The 24,494-nt window shown below is 46.6% G+C and overlaps 2 protein-coding genes across 3 annotated transcripts in view; both read right to left on the bottom strand.

Annotated features, from left to right (window-relative positions):
* Window positions 1-1,846, bottom strand: part of SLC6A13 (solute carrier family 6 member 13) — a 32,945-nt gene extending 31,099 nt beyond the window's left edge. Inside the window, exons 1-2 of one of the 2 annotated variants that reach the window (XM_029205268.1) lie at window positions 1,798-1,836; window positions 773-874 (exon numbers count right to left, since the gene is read on the bottom strand). In XM_029205268.1, coding sequence (XP_029061101.1) covers window positions 773-812 — 40 coding nt within the window. In that variant the 5' untranslated portion in view covers window positions 813-874; window positions 1,798-1,836. Of the gene's footprint in view, window positions 1-772; window positions 875-1,797 lie in introns of both variants that reach the window. The other variant, XM_029205269.1, reaches the window with a different exon arrangement.
* A 506-nt stretch (window positions 1,847-2,352) lies between these two features.
* KDM5A (lysine demethylase 5A) overlaps window positions 2,353-24,494 on the bottom strand; it is a 98,095-nt gene continuing 75,953 nt past the window's right edge. Inside the window, exon 28 of the mRNA XM_029205267.1 lies at window positions 2,353-2,489. Within this exon, the coding sequence (XP_029061100.1) occupies window positions 2,478-2,489 (12 nt within the window). The 3' untranslated portion in view covers window positions 2,353-2,477. The remainder of the gene's footprint in view (window positions 2,490-24,494) is intronic.

The raw sequence follows: 24,494 nt of genomic DNA, 5'->3' as shown, positions 1-24,494 counted from the left end.
TTGCAGAAGAAAGTGTAGTGAAATGAAAAGTTGTTCACAATGTGTGAAGTGAAAAGTTAGGAAATAGCGCACATGACATGATTTTGCTGGGAAAATACCTTATAACGCATTCGTGTGCATGAAGATTAGGACATCCGCCAGTGGATGGGCTATAGGCATGTTTTCCTTAGCTATATTTTCTACATTTTAATCGAAGAACATGTTTTATTTTGTAATAGGAAAATAAATGTCAGTATTTTTGGATCTCTGCAAGGGGGTGAGAGTGGTTGAGCGGGACCAAGCCCTCTGCATAAGATGAGCTTACTTTTGGCCGCACATATGGCATGGGGGATCTCAGTTCCACGACCAGGGATCGAACCCGTGCCCCCGTCCCCGACTGGGAGCACAGAGTCTTAACCACTGGACCACCAGGGAAGTCCCGAACTCTGGGCTCTTTTTCTTTTTTGGTGTTGGCCGGTGCATGACTCTATTAGTAGAGAAGGCAACGTAAAATGAATACAGAGCCGCAGTGCTACACCCTTCCCGGCCCTTTCCTAGACTCGTACTGGGATTGAGGATGCGATTGGATGTGGCCCACGTTCAGTGAACAGCTACCGTAGACTAAGTGCTTTACATACAGTTATTTCGTTCAATCCACACAGCTCTGAGATGTGAGCAGTATTCCCTCTGCTTTGTAAGCAGGAAGCTGCGGTTCAGAGAGGCTGGGTGACACGGGTGCAGCCGTGTGGCACAGCCGGAACCTGAGCCCACGCTGCCTTGCTTGTTCACTTACCTCCCGCAGTCATACTGGCTGGTGGGTTTAGCGTAAGCATCCCCGACTGTATACGGCGGCCCCCTCTCTGGAGAAGTGGGTACACGCACTTCTTTCTACTCCCTGAGAAAAGTTCGCATGGACACCATTTTCTCACAGGAGCCCCAACTGGCCACAGATTCTCCTGTGCCTCTGCCTTCCCAGCGGGGCTTCCCCGAGGGATCCAGAAAGTCTGAGGGAGGTCAGGAACATATTGCGTATTTGGTAAATGAATGCACTTCAAAGACTGTGGGTTAAGAAGGAGAAACCCAAGCAGCTGGCCCTCAGAAGCTTCCCCAGTCCTTTTGAGAAGGTCTCCTCATGTCTTGTGCAGGTTCTGGGACTGATGGATGTCTTCCAATGATGGAAGATGTCTTCCATCTCCCTCACTTCTCCATTCCCCCAGACCCTAGAAGAACAGACCCCTAGGGACCCCTGGGTCCCTTAGCCACGCTGGGTACCAGTCCTCAGAGGCAGCATCGTGCAACTGAAGGACAAGCCTGGGTTCAAATCATAGCTCTGCACCAGAGACCACACGACTTCAAGGAAGTGAATTAATTACTCTGAGTCTCGGTTTGTTTGTCTGTAAAAGCGAGGGTGACGGGATACACTTAGCCATGAAGATTAAATGAGGATATATATATATATGTACTTCATAGTATAACAGGCACTCAAATTTTTATTTTCTTTTAATCCTGTCAAAAGTTTTATGTTCTTTCAACTTTCAATCTTGTCTCAGAAAAGAGCCTTGATTTTCTTAGAAGTAAACCCAAATGTCTTTCCTCTCCGTTTGGTCTCTTTCTCCAAATCACATTGGCCCTTAAATCAGCGGCCACTGAAGTTCCAGAAAGTCAAGACAATAGCATATAGTCTTTGCACATCACACATAAATGTCATAGTTTCCAGGAGAGGATCCCAAAACCCTTTGACTGTAGGTCCCGTGAATCCTACCCACCTACAGTCTGAGACCCAGAAGCAGGAGAAAAAGAGAAGAAAACAGCACCAACCTTAGCGTAGCTGCTACCAGAGGTCCTGTCAGAGGGGAGAAGAACTGTCCAGGGAGAAAGGGAGGTGCTGTCTATTTAAAGTGTGGTTCCCACTCCTCGGGCACTTGTAATTCTAAACTTGACCCCGCCCACATTCCGCCCTCCGTCCCCTGCTCCCCCCCCTCCCCTCCGCTCCGCTCCGCTCTGCACAGACACTCAGACACACACACACACACACACACACGCACATGTGCACACACGTGCACAAGCGCGCTTGCACTTACCTGCATATAGAAAAGTCTGAAGAAGTGTTCGCCGAACGGTTATTAGTGGCTGGCTACATTTGGAGAGTGGGGTTGGGGTCAGGAGAGGAAGTAAAGCTTTTTAAGCTTTAGTATTGTTTGAATTTTTAAATAATGTGCTAGAATTGATTTTTTAAATAATTGTCTCCACCAACACAGAAAAGGAAGTGCCAAGGTTCACAGCAAAGCAAAGTCCTACCCCCATCAGGGCACAAGAGCTGACAGATGGGGAAGAGGACAGCAGAGGGTGGAGTCATCGTAGCCCCAGCCTCACCAGGGCAGACGTGCAGAGTGCGTGGAGGCTGCTCGGGCTCCAAGGCCCAGTGGTCCAGGGTCTGGGTCCTGCTCCTATCCCTTCCCAGGCTGAGGCCGTGAACAAGGTGTCCAACTTCAAGAGTCCTATTTTCTCACCTACAGAAAGAGGAGAAGCGAATGGACCTGGAGGTGATCATACTAAGTGAAGTAAGTCAGACAGAGAGAGACAAGTACCATAGGATATCACTTATATCCTAAATATAAAATATGATACAAATGAACTTACCTACAAAACAGAAACAGACTCACAGACACAGAGAACAAACTTACAGTTACCAAAGGGGAAAGGGGAGAGGGAGGGATAAATTAGGAGTTTGGGATCAACATATACACACTACTATATATAAAATAGATAACCAACAAGGACCTACTGTATAGCACAGGGAACTATACTCAATATCTTTTTTTTTTAAGTGTTCTTTTTAAAAATTTTAATTAATTAATTAATTAATTTGGTTGCGCCGGGTCTTAGTTGCGGCACATGGGCTCCTTAGTTATGGCATGCGAACTCTTAGTTGCGGCATGCATGTGGGATCTAGTTCCCTGACCAGGGATCAAACCCAGGACCCCTGCATTGGGATCATGGAGTCTTAACCACTGCACCACAAGAGAAGTCCCTCAATGTCTTGTAATAACCTATAATGGAAAAGAATCTGAAAAAGAATAGACACATATGTGTATGTACAGCCAAACTGCTTTGCTGTATACCTGAAATATTGTAAATCAACTATACTTCAATAAAAAATAAAAATTAAAAAAAAAAGAAGGAGGAGAATATTCCTTACCTTGCAAAGTTGTGGGAGGTTTCAGGAGATCTGAGTAAAGGGCCTAACACACAGCAAGCCCTGATTTACCCTTAAGAAAGTATTCACGGTGAGCGAGGAAGTTTCCTGAAGGGGACGGGATTGAGAGACCCCTGAGCAAAGCCGGCTCCTGCCAGACAGAAGGAATGAGTCAGGGGGTATGAGGGGTGACTGAGTGGGATCGTACAGATGTGCCAGGGAGGAGGGTAAATCAGAGACTCTAAGGCAGTTTCTATCCCTCTCATCCCCCATCCCCCATCTAGGGCGCAGAAGCACATCCTGAAAACACCCAAGGAGCCTCGTGGACATGATTATTCTTAACATTCCTGCCGCCCCTTCCCTCTCCCCACCACCATCCATCCGTCTAATTTAAGTGTGTAAAGCAATAGACAACAAGGGTTTCCTGAGAGAGGCTGCAAACTCATGCAAAAAAGCCCATCTTCAAAAGCAATTAACTTCCATCCTTACTTATCAGCGAGCCGTACTTACTAATGACCTGGCATTTGTAATCTAAAACTACCGGATAACTGAGGTTTACCGAGGTCTTCTGAGAAGCCGGATGCCGCGCAGCTGTTGGCGATGCTTCACAGCCCTCCTGTGTCCTGATGCAGGGGAGCCTCTGGGATCCCAGTGTCCAGGATCAGTGGGGTAAGTCTGAGTCAGTTCTGAGTTGCTGCTCCTGTACTAGGCAATGTCTGGTTTTTCTTGTTGATCCTATTATTTTTGCATAACTGCTGTCATGTTACCATGTTGATTGCTACTTCGTTCCTCTCCAAAGCTTTATTCCTCTCCAATTTCTTTTTCTCTATAAAGCAGGAGCTATGCGGTAGGTCTTTTGCCCTGCCTAGGCTGACTAAGTTTAAAGAAGTGTGAGAACCCTGATAGATGAGCACGCACGACAGCTCCTCACAACTCTGTCTGGGGTCGAGCACAAGTCTGGCAGGACAAGCCTTGTCTCCCTCGGGTCACTAGCATCTTTGGGTCTCCTGGGTGCAGGGTCCGGGAACTGGAAACAGTGCTAGAATTAGCGTTCAAGGCTCCCTTCTCAAGAGGCTGCTAAGTTTCAAGACGCACTTGAGATCGTTAGTGAGGGTGACTGGAGTCTGTCCTCCCAGAGCAGTAACTACGAAACAAGGCGGACCCTGGAGAAGCAGACTAGGAGGCCTTGGTTTCTATCAAATTGACCCTGGGTTGTTTTTGTTCTTGTTTTTGTTTGTTTGTTTGGGTTTTTTTTTGCGGTACGCGGGCCTCTCGCTGTTGTGGCCTCTCCCGCTGCGGAGCACAGGCTCCGGACGCGCAGGCTCAGCGGCCATGGCTCACGGGCCCAGCCGCTCCGCGGCATGTGGGATCTTCCTGGACCGGGGCACGAACCCGCGTCCCCTGCATCGGCAGGCGGACTCTCAACCACTGCGCCACCAGGGAAGCCCGACCCTGGGTTTTTTAGATGCCAACGTGCCATGATCTAGTCTCCCAACAATTTTTTTGGTCTCTCCTAGGAGTGAAACAAGAGCAAATAAATTTTCAAAGGAACTTGATTCGTTTCAGAAAGGATATTTCCGAGCAGCATTGGTTTCAACATTGGAATGGGTTGGCCAAGGGAGTGGCCTGTGGGGGCGGTCCTCTCCTCGGGAGATCCTGTAAATTAATGGGCATAGTTTCGTTTAACCACAGGGGTGAGGGACCTTTCTGATCCCTGTTGACCTTTTTAATCTCTTTTCAAAGATCACACCAAAAAGGAAGAAAGGAGCAAGTGGAATGAACTAAACAACAAATCATGGTTTGCTAAAACTGGAACAGTTTGAGCAAAAAAGTGAATGACGATGGTCCTGAATTATAACCCCAAAGAATAAAATACATTCACGAGTTCACACTAACGTAACTAAATAATCCATTAAATAAATAAATGGGGGAGGAAGGCCAGCCCTTCCGTACAGTGGAATTCCAACTAATAAATGCAGAAGGAAAGAGAGAAATTGAAAATCAGCCCTAGACAAATATCACCATGATAACTGTTGTAGACAAGATCCACCAACGAATGCTAAAATCAGTGGGTAAAAGTTTGAGAGGGACAGAGTTTACACAGTTCCAAAGTATTTCCCCCAAGATATTTATTAACTACAAGGAAAGACAGGAACTTCACAGTAGAGAAAGCAGAACGCAGTAGAGGTGGCAGAAGCCACCTGAACTGAGTGACCGAGGTAACAAGACATCCGTATCCACATCCTGAGCCGTGTGAGGCAATTACTAAGAAGGACACAACGTTTCTGTGGTATTCTTGCCAAAAAAGTACTTCACTCATGAGAAAACATAAGACAAACCCAAAGTGAGGGACATTGGGCAAAATAACTGACCACTAACTCTTCAGGACAGGGGACTAAGGGGAAATTACAGCTGAGTGCAGCGTGGGTCCTGGGTGGAGTCCTGGATGGGATGCCAGAACAGAGAGGCATGTCGACGTAAAGAGGTCTTAAGTTTAGTTGAATCGTACTCTACCGGTGGTAATATCCTGACAAACGACGCAATAGTTACGTGATTTGTTAACACGAGGGGAAGATGGGTGGTGGGTGTATGGAAACTCTCTGTACTATTTTTGCAACGTTTCTGTAAGTCCGGAATTAACTGAAAAGAAAACTTTTTTAAAAAGATGATGTGGTCCTGACTGTTGTCGTGCCAAGTCCTTGCCTCTGCTGTGAAAAGCTTTGATGTCACGCTCGGGAACCATGGCTGTTACCGTGATGTGTTCGCTTGTGCTGTGTTTGATTCCAGATAGGACAATTAGCCTAAAGTCTATAAGCCCAAGTCTTAAATAAAACTCATGACACCGAACGTTAATAACATCAATCGTCACCATGACTAATGTCTCCTGAGCACCTCCGAGGTGCCAGGCGCTGTGCCCAGTGCTACGTATCCACGCACCATCCCATCTTATCCTCAGAACAAGCCTGTGAAACGGGGATTGCCATTATGGCCATCTTAAAGATGAGAAAACATAGGCTTAGAGAGAATTAAATGACTTGCTGAGGGTCACACAACTTAGAAAACGGTAGAGCCAGAATTTGCACTCAGGCTTGTAGGATTCTGAAGTCCATTACTTCTACCTACCATGCTCCACGCTACACTTTAACCCCAGGGGGAGAAAGACAAGAATAAAGGTTAAGAAGAACAGCTCCGGCAGTGTTTGTTTGGCCTATGGCTGCCCCCTGGGATGAAACATACTTTCTTAGGATAGAAGTGAATAATGAAATGACAAGAAAAATGTTGTTTTCACTGAAAACTTCATCAGATCTGAAGAATATTCTTAAAATCTAATGAGAAGACTCGTTGCAATCCCAATGTGTTCTGCAATCTTCCCCCACCACTCCGCACTCCTATCGAGGGAAGGAAATCATACCTTTTCTCTTTAACTCCAGAAAATTAATTGTAGTCCTTTTCCAATCGCATCCAGTTTCTTCTAATCCTGTTACCTTGACTTCTTGCCTGATTCTCAGAGCACAGAGAGAGGAGAGTTTGCAACGTTTATGTCACTAATCCCGGCAGGAAGCTTGTGGCTGATGAACCGTTGGCCATCAGGGTAAATGCGGTCTACAAGCCCAGAGCTCTGGCGAGGGATTAGGGCCAGGTGACAGCATGTTACGATTCATGCTTGAAAACATCAATAGTTGGGGGTCTTTTATCCTAAACGTTTTTAAACACCACTGCGGGAGTTTGCGACGAGCAAGACATATGTTGATGCCTGATCACTTAGCTGATGGGTGTCTCTCGTCTCTCCCTGCTGACGACTCTTCTCAGTCCAGAGAGGGGAGGCAAAGGGGGCCATGACCACAGAGCTGTCTCCGTCCTGGTTTCCCTGAACAAAAAAACCACAGGGCCCCTTCAAACGTGCCGTGTCAGCAACCTCCAGCCGAGGCCCACCAGGAACACACCTGTGGTTTACTAGTCACAGCTGAAGGGAGGATGCCCACCACGTGTGTCCGTGAGGGGCCGTCAAGGAAGGCTCTATTGTGAGATCAGTGTGTCAGGTGGCTGTGAGGAGGGATCAGGGAGCAGAGCACGGCTCTGGACTTGCACGCTATCTGGAAGCCGCACCGCGGGGCATGTGGGATCTTAGCTCCCCAGCCAGGGATCGAACCCACGGCCCCTGCGTTGGAAGACGGATTCTTTACCACCGGACCTCCAGGGAAGTCCCTGGAAGCAGGGATATTTTATGATTGGATTTCTTAATGAATCTTGTCTAAAAAGCAGGAGGAATGAAGTGAAGCTAAAACCTGGAGTCGGTAAGGAAGCAGCAGTCACCCACGTGAGCCAGCATGGGGTGCCGGCTCATTTTGGGGGTTTGCACCACGTTCACGTTTCTGTCTTTGTTCCATCTTTGATCACTGACTGGGCTTCTTTTTTTCTTGATCCACCACAACCACGTGGCCTTCTCTGGTGCTGACGTGGAACCAGGCCCGGCTTCTGGCAGCACCAAGGCCTGGCTGGCAGGGCCCGACCCATCTCCAGCTGTCAGGGGCCCCTTTTCTTCCCTCAGCCACAGTGGCCATGCACTTAGAGGGCTGAGCTGAGCGGGTGGGAGGTGGTGACTCGCGGGGGAGGGGGATCCCACGTTTCTGCTCAAGGCCTTGGCCACAGGCCTTCTCTTCTCTCTTCCTGTATCCTCCAGCCTTCAGACTAAGCCCAGTGTCATCCTTCTTCACTCTTATTATTGCCTGCTGCTGAGACAGGCTGGGACCTGGCACCTGGGACCCTCTGCTGCGGTGCTTGCACCTGGACAGAGTCTCCTCCAGCAACAAAGAAACTATGAGGGACTAAAAATACCTGCGTGCCTGCAGAGCTGGGGCAAATTATGGACAACACGATACAAAAAGACCAAAAAAACCCAACTGCCACTTCTGAAGGGCCGGGAGCAAAAGCCGGGTACTGGGCATGCCCCCTGCTCTCAACACCAGAAAGGGGTGGGCAAAACAGCCAAGCCGCCCCGTCCAGCCCGACCCCTGGACACACCCCTACCCTCACCCCATATAAGGAACCAGCTCGCCTCGCCCCTACACCCCCCAGGGAGTGAGCAAGGGAACCTGTTGTCCTCACTCTCACTACCGCAGCAGGGGCCCCAGTAAAGCCTTGCCTGAATTGCTTGTCTGGCCTCTTATCAATTTCTATTGACTGGGGAAGGCCAAGAACGCGCGCTGATCGGTAACACTGCTACACCCTCCATTAAAAAAATTTTTTTAGAGTAGATGGACGTCACTGGGCCATTTTCCTGTTGATTCTTCCACAAGATTAAAATGTAAGCTTTTCGGGATCGGAAATGGCAGAGCACTGATGGGTAGTCTGGTGGAGCATGGTTTTAGTGGCCTTGTATCAACTAGGAGGGAAGGACGGTAACAGGACAGCCTCCTTGGCGTTGCTGACGCCCCTTTTCACTAGCATCCCACCTGCTCCAGGGGTCACCTGCTTTGTTAAGGGTCCTTACGTCATGGCTGATGGCCACGCACGTGGTAATCTGGTCCCACCTACCCCAGTTCCCCCTCTAGTAAAACTCTTTTCCTCGACGTACCCCGTTTGCTCCTGTCTCATGGGCCTCCCTCCTCCAACCCCCTCCTGGCGCTTCAAGACCCAGCTCACACCCCACACCCTCCACGCAGCTCTCAGCTGCCCTCCCTCTCAGCCAACCTTCTGTGCATTTAATTCAGCCCTTAGTCCTTCCTGTGTTGCTCTCTAACTGGTTCCATTGTGGGAGTTTGTGGACTCCTTAAGGGAGAAAGCTTAGTTTTCTCTATTCCAAGGAACACCATGGTGCTGGACACACACCTGCTGACTGATCCATGTCAGGCTCCCACCCCGGGGTGGGATATGCATGTGAAAACTGAGGAAGGGGGAGGCGGGGGTGAGCATGCACTTCTCCCCAGGCATCATGCAGCTCATGCTATCACACGTGCAGTGCCTTTCACAGAGCGCCTGCCGACGGAAGGGACAGCTAACCCAGGAGCACATGATCCTTCCCTGGAAAGTGATTCCCAGCACGGACTGCAGCAAAATCACTGTAGAGCTGTAGAATTTATAGAGAGCTGAGTGTAACTACCTATACACAGCTGTCTAGCTAGCTGGCTACATATACATATTGTCCATAACTTATGTATAATTTATAGCCTGGGCCCAGCCTAAGAGCTTTTGAGCCAGTATCTCCAGGTTGGGGTCCAGATCCCTCGTACTTTCCGAGCCCCACGAGGTGCTGTTAATGCACAACCAGGGTTGGAGCTACTGCAACTAAAGAAGTTCCCACGTCGAAACCTGGCTCTCAGACGCTGTCCTAAACACCCACAGAGCTAAGAGTCTATTATCCGCTGACGTCATTTGCAAGGAGGAAGGTCAGATCACACACCCCACTCCATGTCCCCCTCCCAAATCACATGATCCTTAGCAGTTAGGAGTTTTACCGTCACCCTTAGCCTATGTTCGCAGCCGTGGCTGCCCGCTGTAATCACCGGCGAAGCATGAAAAAGTGACCGCTGCCTGGCTCCCAACCCTTAAGATTGGGAGCCAGAGCCTGAGGTGTAGCTTGGACACTGAGGTTTTTCAAGGCTCCTTGGTTGACTCCACTGGGCGTGGAGTTGGAACTAAAGTCAGAAATCTCTGTAGCCTAAATCCTCTGACTGCTGTTCCCTATTTCTCATTCTGTCCTCAGGGAAGATGTACTACAGCTGGTCTTATATTTCAAACTCTTTTTGAAACCCATTCTCAGCTTTTTCCTCTCCAAGATAAATAATCACAAACCCTTTCATCTTTCCTAAGAGGCCTTATTTCTTACCCCACCCACTGTTCCCTTCTCTCTTCTCTGGACGCTCTCCAGGCGCTAAACATCCCCGTCAGGCTGCAGCATCCAGGACGTCCTCCTGACTCCCCCAAGCCGTGTCCCGCTGACGCGCTGGGCTGTGTTCGCTCCAGCGGTGGCTCTGAGTTGCTGACTCAGTTCTTGGTTTCCAGCGATGACGATTTCAGCAATTGAGGAACCCTCTGTACACACCAGCGGACTACCAGGCAGAAGCCTGAAGAAGTGACTATTGGAACAGGGCAGTGAGCTCTGCAAGGCGACCAATGTGGGGGGAAAGGCAGAAATAAAGGGCATAAATGGAAAATGAGGCAAGAGCACATTTCGGTGTGATGAAAACAGTGGATATCCTAGAGGCAGAAGCCACCATTCAGTCCTGGATCTGACAACCTTGGGCCATCCACTCCACCCTTCAGGCCCCCCGTTTTTCACACGTGGGATAAGAGAGTGAGACTGGGTCATCTCTTGGTTTCCCTTCAGCTCTGAATCTTCCACAGCTGAGCTCAGGCTGTGATAGAAAAGAGACGGTCTGCTCATTCCGCGTCTCCCTGACCTGCCCAAAGTCTGTCTCCCAGTAACTCCAGTCATTCCAACAGTTATCACCGGCCCAGTTTTGAGGAGCAGGGAGTAAAGTCCAGACCTAGCACCACTAGAATGAGCTTCTGTAAGACAGTACACTGCGCCCTCCCGGACACAGAAAAGTCTCAGAGCACTCAGGCCACTCAGCAGGTACTTGGAACATTTGAATGAACTCAAGATATTTTTCTCAGTCTCCAAGAATTAGCGCCGTAGATAATGACTACAGTAATTGGCATCCACCTCTTCATCAACAGCTATACCCACCGAAACGCCGCACCATAGAAAGCCATCCATATTGCAGTGATGGTCACTGCTGGGCACTTCAACATACTTTTTCCTTAGTCTTTATTGACAACCCAGGAGGACTGGCGTCATCCCTGATTTATAGGTAAGAAACCGAACTTCCGAAAGGAGAACCAAATTGCCCAAGATTCCAAACCTACTAAGATACACAGTTAGGATTTGAGCTCAGGTCTCGCGCAGACCCTCCTGCTTCACCCAGCAGAGGCAGATATGCCGTTAATGGAAGTTAGTAAAGTTAATAAAGCTTGAGCTTCACGGCCCCTCCCTTGCATAGGGTGCCTTCCAATCCCGTGGCTAATTTTGAATTCTTAATTATGCACCATTTTGCATAAGGAGGGCCTCCACAATTGACTAAACTTCAGGTCCTAGAAAACCTAGATCTAGCCCTGCACGCAGCTTCCCGAGTTCACGAAAACACCATCTTGTGTAGTAATTTCAGGCTGAGGGCATTTTTAACACATGAATTCAAGAAGAATCGTGCTGGCTTCCTGCTCTGTGAGCGACGCTGGTACTTTAACGAGGCAACAGAGTGAGAATTCCCCTTGTACCATTTGAACGTGGGTCATTCACTACTCATTCTTTTCCCACCCTTCCTTGGTACCCATGGGATGCTTCCCCCATGACAGCTGTGGGTTTCCTTTCTGTCTCCCTGGGGCAGGCCTGCTGGAAGGAGTTTCACCCTGTGGGCTCTCCACTCTGGTTTTCACAGCCCCCTTATTCTGCCCCAGAGCCGGGCTAAGGACTCGGCTCTGCCCCTCCTGCCACCTTGTTCTCACAGTCTGCTCTTTGGACCAGAGCCTGTGGCTGATGGGGATTGAGCCTCAGCTGCTTTTAGTAACCGTCAAGGCACTGCCTGTCGGTCACTTGGAAAGGAATGACTTGAAAAAAGAGGAGAAAAGAGAAAGCATTCTGTACCTCAATTTCTGTTACATGGGCCCAGAATTTTTCACATTTCATTCCACCTTCTTCTCTAACCCCATCAAAATGTTCTTGTTTTTGGCTGCGTTGGGTCTTCGTTGCTGCGCGCGGGCTTTCTCTAGTTGGTGAGCGGGGGCCGCTCTTCGCTGTGGTGCGTGGACTTCTCATTGTGGTGGCTTCACTTGTTGCAGAGCATGGGCTCTAGGCGAGTGGGCTTCAGTAGTTGCAGCATGCGGGCTCAGTAGTTGTGGCTCGCGAGCTCTAGAGCACAGGCTCAGTAGTTGTGGTGCACGGGCTTAGTTGCTCTGCGGCATGTGGGATCTTCCCGGACCAGGGCTCAAACCCGTGTCCCCTGCATTGGCAGGCGGATTCTTAACCACTGTGCCACCAGGGAAGTCCCCCCCCCATCAAAATATTTTAACACTACTTTTTATCTAGGGTTCCCTTCATCTAGACCTTAGTTATCAGATCCTTATCAGATCCCTCTTCTTTAGATTAAAACAAATTTTCCCTCTTTCCTCCCCTCTCTGCAAACCAGAGAGAGTGCAGATACAGCTTTGGAAAAATACAGCTTAGAAAAGAAATACCTTGGAAGCTGGGGGTTTTGTGTGAACTCAGAACACCACCTGCTTCTCCCCCCACCCGTCCACTCACTGTCTCCATAGCCTCGATACCCCTGCACGACGGCAGCCAACTCATAAATCAGAAAAATCATAGAAAGAGAAAGAGAGAACTTAGCTATTCACACATAATATTTCCCAGACACATTTTTCACACAAAGATTAGCCATCTTTGAGGAATAATTTAGATACTGGGTTGGCCACCAAGTTCATTTGGGTTTTTCCGTACCATCTTATGGAAAACCCAAACAAACTTTTTGGCTACTCAATCCTATCCCACTGGCAGCAGAAGCATGGAAAAACTTATATGAGGATGCCTGTAAATCTTAAGACTATATAATACTAAGACATGATTTAGTAGATCTATCTAGATCCAGATAGACAGGTAGATAGACAGATAGATAGTTAGATATCCATAGAACCTAGAGCAGTAGGGGACTTCCCTGGTGGTCCAGTGGTTAAGAATCTGCCTTCCAATGCAGGGGACACAGGGTTCGATCCCTGGTCAGGGAACTAGATCCCGCATGCCACAACTAAGGTCCTGCATGCTGCAACTAAAAGATCCCGCACACCTCAATGAAGGTCTCACACGTGTCAACGAAGATCCCACGTGCCGCAACTAAGACCCGGCACAGCCAAATACATAAATAAATATTAAATTAAAAAAGAGAAGAAATGCAAAGCAAACACACACAGCTAGCCCTGACCCCACTCTCTGCTGAGGGGAAAAGTTGCCGTAGTCAAGTGAATGTATAGCAACTGCCTGTCAGTAGCAGAGATGACAGTCTTGTTACCTTATTACCTCGGAAAGGAATTATTACTTATTAGTTTACAAACCTGTGATGAGATACGTTCAAACTGAATTCTGCTTCCAGTCTCCTCTCTCGCCTTATCCTTTCTTACCACATACCAAGAAATCAATTTACTAAGCTGCCTTACCCATCCCTAGGAACTAAAAAACAGGAACTCTCAGGATGAACGGGAAAGATAAGAAGAGTCATTTCTGTGATGAGGGAATCCTCCCATTTCCGTATCTGTGAATGGAGCTCGGGAATGGAAAATAGAACAATTTTTGCTGACAGCCTCCAAAAGCATGAGGCTACAGAAGAAAAAAAGAAAAACGTACAGAGAGGAAACAAATTTGCAAAGCCTCTTAATTACGCACACTGTGAGTCTTATGAATTAAAAAATTCAAGGAAATCTGATTCCTTCATCCAGAATTGTGACTTCAAGATTAAAAGAACGCTTCGCATAGACATTAAAAGAGATATGAACAATTTGGAGTGTGTTCAGAAGAGAACTACCAGTAAGATCAGGGAACTCAGAACACTAGAAACAGACTTGATGAGATTTGGAGGTTTCTGTTTCTCTAAGAAGAGAAAATGTTTGTTCTAGTGAATGCCAAAGAGCAGTTATAATTATCCCAAATTGCGGCGGTCGTATAAACGTTCAGCCCAAGTGAAGAAAGTTAGTTACTGCTTTTCTTCTCATGAACGTGAGAGAAACAAAGCCATCGTACTTTTCCTTTTCAATCTAACGTGAACAGAGTGAGCGTCATTGCGCTTCCTTTCTCGGGCACTGCACTGTGAATCTGACGCAGCGTCTGGCTCACAGGGACTGTGTGAGGTAGGGAGACAGATCCTGGGGACCCCTGCCTCCTGGGGCTCACGGCTTCTGGGACCTCCTCCCCTGAAGTGTGGGCAGGGCCTGTGACTTCGAACCAGGAGAATGTGGCACAGGCGACAGGCCGTATGTGATCGCGTGTATGTGACCGTGTTATACACGATTGTGACGTCTATTTTGCTGGTCACCCCCTGCCTTGCTGGCATTGAGGAAACAAGTGGCCCCGTTGGGGAAGCGCATGAGCCCAGGAGCTGAGGATGCAGCCCACGAGACACGGAGGCCCTCAGTCCGACAGCCCACAAGGAGCTAAATGTGATAACAACCACGTGGGCTTGGAAGCGATCCCTCCCCAGCCAACATCCAACAGCACCTTGACGACAGCCCGGGAGACCCCGAAGCAGAGGTCAGAGCCCAGCCCTGACTCCCGACCCACAGAAACTGTGCGGTAATAACTGTGCTGTTTTATGCTGAGACGTTTGTGGTAATATCGTTACACAGCAACACAGAGCCAACGCAGTGGGTACGTTGAGTGTAAACACACACACACACACACACAGAGCAGGTGGAAGTTTGGGGATGACCACATTTACACACGCGGAGACATGCTAGGTAGATGCTCAAATACTTTGAAGAGGGGCTTCCCTGGTGGCGCAGTGGTTGAGAGTCCGCCTGCCGATGCAGGGGACACGGGTTCGAGCCCCGGCCCGGGAAGATCCCACAGGCCGCGGAGCGGCTGGGCCCGTGAGCCGTGGCCGCTGAGCCTGCGCGTCCGGAGCCTGTGCTCCGCAATGGGAGGGGCCACAACGTTGAGAGGCCCGCCTACCGCAAAAAAAAAAACAACCAAAAAAACCCAAAACTTTGAAGAGTGAATGCAGATGCTGTAGACACCTGAGAAACGTAGCCAAGAGAGGAATAATCTAAAGAAACGTGTCATTCCTCACATCGATTAATTCAAGATGGAACAAAAATTTAGTGTAGACAATAAAGCTATAAAAGTACTAAGCAAAATCGTGGAGGTATTTTATTATCTTGTAGAAAGTCATTCTAAGCATGTCAGGAAAACTAGGAATTATAAAATTAAAGAGGTTAAGTTTACAGCACGAGATTTAATAACGTCTATAAAGAAAAACATAAATAAGGTTAAAAGACTAATAAGGTGGTCAAAATTTTGCAACACAAGACAAAGAAATAATGTCCTCAATATACATAGCTCTTAAAAATCATTAAGATTCCATTGAATGCAAAACTATACAGCCATTAAAAACAATACAAATCTATATTTATTGTCATATACAAATGTTGACATTAAGTAAAGGAAGCAAGTTACAAAGCGGTACATTCATGTAAAGGTGTACATATCTGTAGATACGCATACCTAAATATACAAAGGGAGCTGTCTGAAAGTAACTTTGCTTAAATCTTAATGTGGTCATTTTTGGGTGGAGGATGACTTTTCATTTACTTCTTTTTTTTTAATATTTCTGAAACAAATGTGCATGTACTGTTTATTTAAAAAACAAGAAATATATTTCCCCCCCAATTTTTAGAAATATTAGCATATTTACAAAGAAAAAAATCTATATTTGGCAGAGAAGTTAGTCAGACAGCAAAACATCTGATAAAGAAACACCAATGTGAAGGATTCTTAAAGGAAAGTAACTTTATGCATGGGATCGACACAGATACTTTGCAATCATCTTTGGAGACATCATCATCTCAGGGAGAATGCTCTAAGAGAACTTCCCGTCGCTGTTAATTCATGAACCAAAGGGGAAAAAGCAGACTAGAGATGTTTTTAAATAGCCTGGGGAGAGCATGGGAGGCAATTTTGAATTTGATACTACAAGGTATAAAGGGAAAATAATAGAATGGCCCATCAACTCCCATTATCAAGTTAATGATCTTATACTAGTAATGGTTACGTGTGCCGGCTAAGAGGGAGACAAAAATGTGAAAATGTGTGAAATACCCTCCTTACACACAGTTCTGAAAAAAACCACTGATTCCTTATCATGCATTTAGTGCTGCGATTCTCAACCCTGGCTGCATTTTTAAAATCACCTGGAAGCTTTTTAAAAAATCCTAATGCTTGGGTCTAGAAAAGGTAAATCTATAGAAACGTAAGTAGATTCGTGGCTGCCTGGGGTTGGGGAGTGGAAACAGGGAGTGATATGAATGGGCATGAAGTTTCTTTTTGGGGTGAGGGAAACATTGTAAAGTTAGACTGGAGTGACGGTTACACAATTCTGTAAATTTACTGAAAATCCCTGACTTGTACATAAGACAGTTTCATGGTACTATACCTCAATAAAGCTGGTCCAAAACATACTCTTGCTTGGGCTCTACTCTGAGATACTGTGATTCAATTGGTCTGGGGCGAGAGTGGCAGGAATGGTTTTTAAAAGTTCTCCAGACGATTCAAATGTGCCACCACGGCTGAGAACCACCAATGCAGTGATATGAAACCACTTTACAAAATTACTTGCAGGTTACCACGGCCAGGTTCTTTGAGATGGAGCATATACAGAGCTTATGACCACCTTTGGTTTCCACTGTCCATCCCCAACTCTACAACGGAACCTTGTCATGGTCATCGCCAATGCCACCTTGTTGGGGTGACTATACAGACATATGGCTCCACTTTTAGAACTGTAGCTTGAAAGCTAAAAGGATGCTCTCAATATATACGCTTAAGGTGGGTATGAAGTACGTTGGCGTTTGTTCAGGTAAATCCAATGAGTTTGAATTTGAAGGCACTCAGTCACAGCACGTGAGAAAGAATATTAAACGGGAAGACTGAGGATGAAGGTCGGGAAGTAGAAATAATGGCTATCCTTAAACACTGAAAGGCTACCAAACAAGGGCAGTTGAACTAGTTTTCAGATTCTCTAGAGTCAGGATTGCCGTGGAAGGCCACAGGAGGATGGATTTCAGTTCTCTGCAAGGAAGATCTTTACAATAATCTTGTTCTAGGCATTGTGCTAATCCTGGAAATACAAATGCAGTGACTGAGTGGTTCTCCAATGCCAGCAGGCACCACAGTCACCTGGAGGGCTTGTTCAAACACAGGTTGTCGGCCCCGCCCCTGGAGTTTCTGACTCGGAAGGTCTGGGGTAAAGTCCAAGAATCTGCATTTCTAACAAACTCGCAGGTTATGCTGATGCTACGGATCCGGGGACCACACCTGGAGAAGCTGTAAATCTAAATGTTATCAGAGCTCCACGAAAGGCCATCTAAACCAGATCAGGAGGAGAGGAGTGATGTGAAAAGACTTCTCAGCAGAGGTTTGGGGTGTGCTGAACTTTGAAGAAAGAGAAAGTACGAAGGCACAGAATAATGTACAGGGTGAGCGAGAGTGAAGGTACAGCGAGGAACACAGGCACAAACCAGCAGCCTCTCAAGTTATTTATTGGATGTGTATTCTACACAGGGTATTGTTCTAGGTGTTGGGTATGGAGATAAAGGGAACAAAGCCCCTGCTCTCACGGAATTTATAAACAATCATGCCGCATGCTGCAAAGTCCCATGAAGGAGCAGAACAAGCTGTTGTGAGAGGACAGGGGCCTCTGAAGAGGTGGCATTTAAGCCCGCACCTCAAAAATGAGACAGAAGCCTGGCGTGTTTAGGAAATGAAAATCCATGTATCGGAAGTACAGTGGCTGAGAGTGTGTGGAAGCAGATGCATGTAGAAAGACAAACACGAGCAGATTCCGTAGAACAACGCACTGAACATATCAGCTCTTTAGACGGTTTATTCTGTAGAAATTTGGAAGATCAACTGGAGATCGACCAGACTAAAGACTAGTCCGAAAAAACAGGTGAGAGTGGTGAGAACTTGAAGTGATGCCATCACACAGGAACGGAAGAGACGGAGATGAAGATGGGAGTGAACCTAAAGGATTTAGTGACCACCTCATTGCTCACGGGAAGCGAGCGGTCAGCAAGGACTTAGGATGGCTTGCAGAATTTTGGCTTGGGCACCTAGCTGTGCTTTCGGTCAGGGTATAGAGAGGAACTGGTTTGGGGGTGAGAAGGTGGTAAGTTCAGGTTTTGACACAAAGAGTTGGGAGTGATTAAAACAAATACAAGTGGAAATGTTTACCAGTTGATTAAAGAGCAGAGCACGCCAGCCTGGGCAGGTGATTTTGATACGGGAAACAGCTGAATTAAAGTGTTAGCTGGTGGGGGCGGGGAACGAGGGCACCCGAGGAGGAGATACAGGATGAGCCTCTGAGGACACTGTTCGAAGGGTAAACAGAAAAGAAGACGAACGAGCAGCTGCAGAGAAGCAAAATTAGGAAAATGTAGTGGCCAAGAAGCCAATGGAGGTCTCTCACCAAGGGAGTGGACAAGTGTCAGATGTCACATACGAAGTGGAGTGCCCACTAGGCTTGGCAACATGTGGTCAGTTATGGCCTCCGTGAGAGCAGCCTCAGTGGAATGTGGAAAGGAGGGTCCAGGTTACCGTAGACTGAGGGATCTTAAAGTGAGGTGTGGGGACAAACGGGGCTTGGCTACAAAGGAAGGACCAAGAGAGCAGGAGAGGGAGCCAGGGTCAGGAGCACGTCAGAGGGAGAGACCTGAGCTCATGCGCTGAGGGAGGGTGCGAGGTCTCTGAGGAGGTGACGTGGCATGGGACTCACGGCTCGCCCGTTTGCCTACGGTCTGTGTTGGCCAGAGGACAGACACCTGTTCTGACACAGATGTGGATGCCGAGCCCCGCTGCTGGCTTCAGTTTCCTCCGTGTTACAGGGGAGGCCTCTGCTGAGGGAAGAGAGGTGGTGGGATGGGGACTGGACAAGAGACCAAGGTCTGAAGTGTCTTTAAGAATGGAAGGGTTAGGGAGTCCGCCTGCCGATGCAGGGGACACGGGTTCGTGCCCCGGTCCGGGAAGATCCCACATGCCGCAGAGCGGCTGGGCCCGTGAGCCATGGCCGCTGAGCCTGCGCGTCCCGAGCCTGTGCTCTGTAGCGGGAGAGGCCACAGCAGTGAGAGGCCCGCGTACCGCAAAAAAAAAAAAAAAAAAAAAAAGAATGGAAGGGGTTGCTGGACCTTCAGGGCTGCTGCCCTGCTCTGAGAGCCGGCCTCCTTGAGTCAGTTTGTAGAGCTACCCATCAAGGGCGCGTACTCGGCAGTATTTAGCAGCGACGACATCGGATGGCGGAACCGACCGGGGACGAGCTCCTGCAGGGCCAGAGTAATGAGAAACAACCGACCACAAAGCTTAGTGCCAAGCAGAAAGGATGGCAGGGTTCAGTCAGGAGACTAAAGCCACCAGGGCCCGGGTGGCCTACTGGCCTCAGCAGAGAGCGGCCCAGAATGAGGAGGGCAGGGGCCGATGCTTTGGCAGGCAGGGGGCGGGCGCGCGAATTTCTCACTAAGACCGGGTAGCTACCAACTCAGGAGGAGGGAGGGGCACGGTTAGGTCTGTCGGAACGTGTCTGATACACTCGTCTTACTGAAGAGCACAGCAAGGTACTGGTCTTGGGGCACACGTCAAAGTGCCTGATGAACTCCGCAAAATTCAGACCCAAGTGGAGACCACGGGTGTGCTCTAATATGAACGTTAGTGACCGAGACTTGCATTTTCTAACAACAGAATATTCAGTAGAGCCTGCGCGTTCCCTCCTCAGGAGTACGGAATGGGAATTTGGACTACATGTCCAAAACCTGTCTACTATCCTCCCTTCTCAATTCCATCCAAGTTTTTCTAAGAAACATCCTTAGAAACGTCTGCCTTATCCTCCTTCAAGGAGAAGGGCTGTAACTTAAATGTCTTTGTATCCACAAGAACTAACCCACACATGGTAGGAAACAGATTCCAAAAAGGGAAGTAAGCAACAGAACGTCATACAAAGAGCTAATACCCACATCAGTTCATTCCTAAATCCAACATTCTTTCTTATGTAACCCTGAAGTCCTCACCTGGGCTTTTGAAGTTTTTGTTTGTTTTGAGGGGGTGTTGTTTTTGAACTACATTAGATTCTGAGCTCACCGCTATGTCCCTGGCAACTCATCAGAGTTCCTTACTACAAGGTTCACCGACTGGAACCACCAAACCATCTTTAAGGCTGTCTGTGGCATCTTTATTTTGCATTAACAAAGATACATCCTGGCTCCACAGACGAGCTTAGAAAATCCTTGCCTAGTAAAGAAATTTCATGGGACTTTGTCACATGGAAACATTAAATCATCTTTCCGCCTACTAAAAGCAGGGCAGAAACACACTTTCAAGAGCAAATAGGTGAGAAGAGTCAAGAAATTCCAAATTGTATTGTCACAGCATACAGTCCTCGAGTGTGTTCTTCCGTATTGTTCGCTCGTCGTGTTATCTGAGACTTCCCAATGCAAGGCTAAGCTTCCCATGAAGAGATTCTGGATCTTCAACGTACTGGTATCAACCACAATGCCAAGGCCCCAAGAAATACGTGGTCTAAACTGGGTGGATTCCACACAACTTTTAAAAAGAAAAGAATTGGGCTTCCCTGGTGGCGCAGTGGTTGAGAGTCCGCCTGCCGATGCAGGGGACGCGGGTTCGTGCCCCGGTCCGGGAAGATCCCACATGCCGCAGAGCGGCTGGGCCCGTGAGCCGTGGCTGCTGAGCCTGCGCATCCGGAGCGGCAGGAGAGGCCACAGCGGTGAGAGGCCCGCGTACCACAAAAAAAAAAAAAAAAAAAAAATTTGTCAATCTTACGAAATTTCATGGTTTTTTTGTTGTTGTTGGCAAGAAAATTCCTTTCCAAGTTCAGATAACCAGTTTTTTCTTCCTCCTTCTTCCCACTAATTCTCCTCCCTAACACATATATACACAATCAAACACTTCATGTTTGAGGCCAATTTCACTGCAGGCAGAACCTTAACATTTTCAGCAATGATCTGTCCCTCGCCTGCATGACCCGATAACCTTGGCAATGAGCAAAAAGGGCCATTTACTTCTCTTAAGTGTAAGGTGCAGTTTGAGCTAGTTTTAAGTACTAGGAGGCCAAAGGAAAAATGAAGCATTTCTTCATCTTTCCTGCTTTTATCACTGGTTCGCTACAAAGGGATAAACCGCTTAAGAAATCAACGGTGGGGAAAATGTCTGTTGGCCATCGCTGGACTCTTGCTGAAAACAGAGAAACGTGAAATCTGCAGGAATCACTTCTCCTACTTCACGCTTTCTGAAAACACTATTCTCAGCAATGTAACAGGCTAATCACACCACTGGTGAAGTTATTGGAGGCCAGTTCTTTATTTTATAGAGAGCAAATGCACATTAGAAACTGTTCTGCAACAGGTTAAAAGTGGCTCTCAGATCAATTACCAAAATCTACTTGGTTACCACTTAGAGTTGCCACCAATGTGAATGACAGGGTAGGGGGGACCTGAGCACACACACAATTTAAAAAAATTTTTTAGATGTAATGCAAATAACTATACCTAACATTCTTTCAGAAAACAAAAGAAATGCAAAACATGCTCAAAAAACAAGAAATCAAGTTATACTTTTCATAAGGCACCACCAAAATCCCTGGTAAATTAGAGTCCATATTATATTTAAGTGTCTCACTAACAGGTAAATAAACATGTAAGAGAATAATCAATAGGTCTTGAGGCTTACAAAAGACATTCCTGTTTAGACATCTTGGAGTATTGCAAAAGTAAGAATAAGCAGGACACATCTTTAAAAACCCGTCACATCCTTTCCCAGTGCACATCATTCGTTGCATAGTGGTGACTGGATACGATCCAGACCAAGAGAAGACTAGAATTCCAAAATATATTAATATCCATTCTTTCCTTCTCATGCTGTAAATACTAAATGCCACGGCACATCCACATCCAAAGTAATGATATGCCTTAATTAAAAACAAACAAAAAAGTGGGATTTCAAAATTGCCTGCTTTTAAAAATGTAGACTTAAGGACGTACTGCAAAAGCAACTTTCTACACACATATGAAGCTAGTTCATATGTGTACCTTTACTGAACCTGGTTACGTGTGGGTCTTTGCTTAATTTTCCCCCAATTTTCAAATCCCCCTTCAAATTGCCACTTTCTCCTTAAAAAGTGGATAATCCCTCCCCTGAAAGAAGGGCTTTCTCAGTTTTCCCTTTCACCCTCCTACTTTAAGCACTGGCTGATATTCACACAAATGTACTGTAGAATTAAAATATTGCCAAGTAGGGAGTTTCTCTTACACCGACTGAATTGCATCAGAATCTAAGAATTAAGAGAAACAAACTGACATTTCTTGGACACGTGTCGAAGACAAAAGTAGAGAAGTGAAGCACAGGTGAAATCGTTCTCATCTCACAGGTCAGCCCTCGCTGGGGTTTTGATTATTCAAGTACATCGCGGGCGACCCAGGTTTCACGTCTGCCGTTTCAATTATCTGAAGCGTGACTTGCAGTAGCTGTTGTTCCATGATGTCCACGTGTGAGTCAGGAAGAGCTGGGAGGCAGCAGCTCGGGAAGGAGCCTGGCCCTGCGTCTCCACACATCTCTGCAGGGTCACTACAGGCAGCGAGGCCAACCCCGGCTGGAGGGACCACAAGAGAGCTGTCGTTGCACTTGCGCAGTTCCAAGGACCTACTCTTGACCTACCAGTTTTCATCTTCCTTCCTATAACCTTTGCCAAAATGGTTTATAATGAACGTGGTGAGAAATACCTTTGAGAGAATTAACGAATAAGTTAAAGAACAAGTGGTGCAGAACTGCGACTCTGAGGAGATAGGAAGGGTAAAGAAACATTTTAAATCAAGTTTTAATATGAAATGTTACAACACCGCAGAATGGAGTTACGTTGTAAAATAAGTACTTTCCTCTAAGTGAAAAAAACATCGTCATTTCTTTAACAGATGAATCTTAGTTCACTAATTACAAAATTACACATTTCTATATATTTTTCTTTTCTCTTTCTTTTTTTAAACTGTCTCTCATCTGTTCTCAACCTTTGGTCTAAATGGTCAAAAGTCAGACCAAATCCTCTGTGACTTTCAAATAAATACAGAAAATCCCACAGTATCAATTAAATGATATATTTGAGTTTCAAAATGTCAGAAGATAAACAGGGAGCTACTCATGGTTGGAGAAGATAGACAGGGAGCTATTCATGGTTGGAGAGTGCCTTGCGTTTTTCTCTCAGTCAAATATGCAGGCAAATACCTATTATGAACATAAATTATTCCCTAAACAGCCCTCTATCCACCCACCACACTCCAAGCAGCAGAGCACCTTAGCTGTCTTTCTCAGCACCTCATGCCCCTCCACTGATAGCTGAAGAATGAAGGAAAAACAAGACATTTTTAAATGTATTCCATTCCAGGCAGCCATCACTTAAGACTGCATTCAATTTTTAACCCACAAGCACTTGAAGACTTTTACAGAGAAGACCGAACGGCAAAAAACATTGTGCTTTCTTCTATAATATCAACCAGATGAAATTCTTAACTAAGTAGTAATATCTTTATGTATTGAGAGACTGGCAAAATGATAACTTATGAAACTGGTTACTTAGTTACCTTGTACTTTCCATTGAAATCTTAAATCATACACACACTTGAGATGAGATTTTAAGACCCATGCACACCAACACTTATGAACCTCTTAACAGGCCAAGACACTCAAAACGTTACATGATATTAAGGGAGAAATGAGTAAAAAATAGGTAGTAGAACCGTAGAGAAAGCATTTCCAGAAACTAGATTTTATAGGAAAGGTTTTGCTTTTTTTAGTAAGATGCCTTTTGAGTTAAATCTCATACCCACGCAAACTGTGACTGGACAGTACATTTCACTTCTAGTTACTAGAAGACATTTCTTTAAAAGAGATCAGGGCAAAAAGGGAAGACAAGACTAAAAGCTGCCCTCTGGGCCCACCCTGCTCCCCCCTTTTAAAAGGAAAACTGATGAATTTAAGTCAAACCACAGATCTTTAAACCAAAATAAAGGGACACAGGATAGTGAAGACAAAACACCATTTTTAGTTTGTTTGGTGGGTTTTGGGGGTTTTTTGTCCTAAAAAAAAAAAAATTAGTCCCCTTCTAATAAGAGTTTCCATACAGCTTACCTAACACCTTCACAAGGACACAGAACACAACAGGACGGAGGAGAACACAGCACCGTAGTTCCAAACTTTCACGTACAAAACAGAACTACCATCACAGATACAGTATGACCAGGTTTCCCCACAGAAAGGGACAAGTCCCAACACACAAACGAAATATAATTACCTATTCGAACAAAACCAAGATGGAAGATCTGGTCGGGCTAGGATGGAGAAGGAAGTGCTAACTCCTTGTACTACAAGGAAGGAATGGGATTCCTTTATTAAAAAGCAAGACGAGAAAGCAAGCCCCCAAATAGATTTTTGACGCTGAAACTGTCATAAGCTGCTGGTAACAGTGTGTGTGTGTGTGTGTGTGTGTGTGTGTGTGTGTGTGTGTGTGTG

The sequence above is a fragment of the Monodon monoceros genome, unplaced genomic scaffold, assembly GCF_005190385.1.
Source record: "Monodon monoceros isolate NGI ecotype Baffin Bay Population unplaced genomic scaffold, NGI_Narwhal_1 Super_Scaffold_6, whole genome shotgun sequence".
Lineage (NCBI taxonomy): Eukaryota > Metazoa > Chordata > Mammalia > Artiodactyla > Monodontidae > Monodon > Monodon monoceros.
The sequence above is the reverse complement of the archived record's forward strand: the minus strand, read 5'-3'. Positions and strand labels throughout refer to the sequence as shown.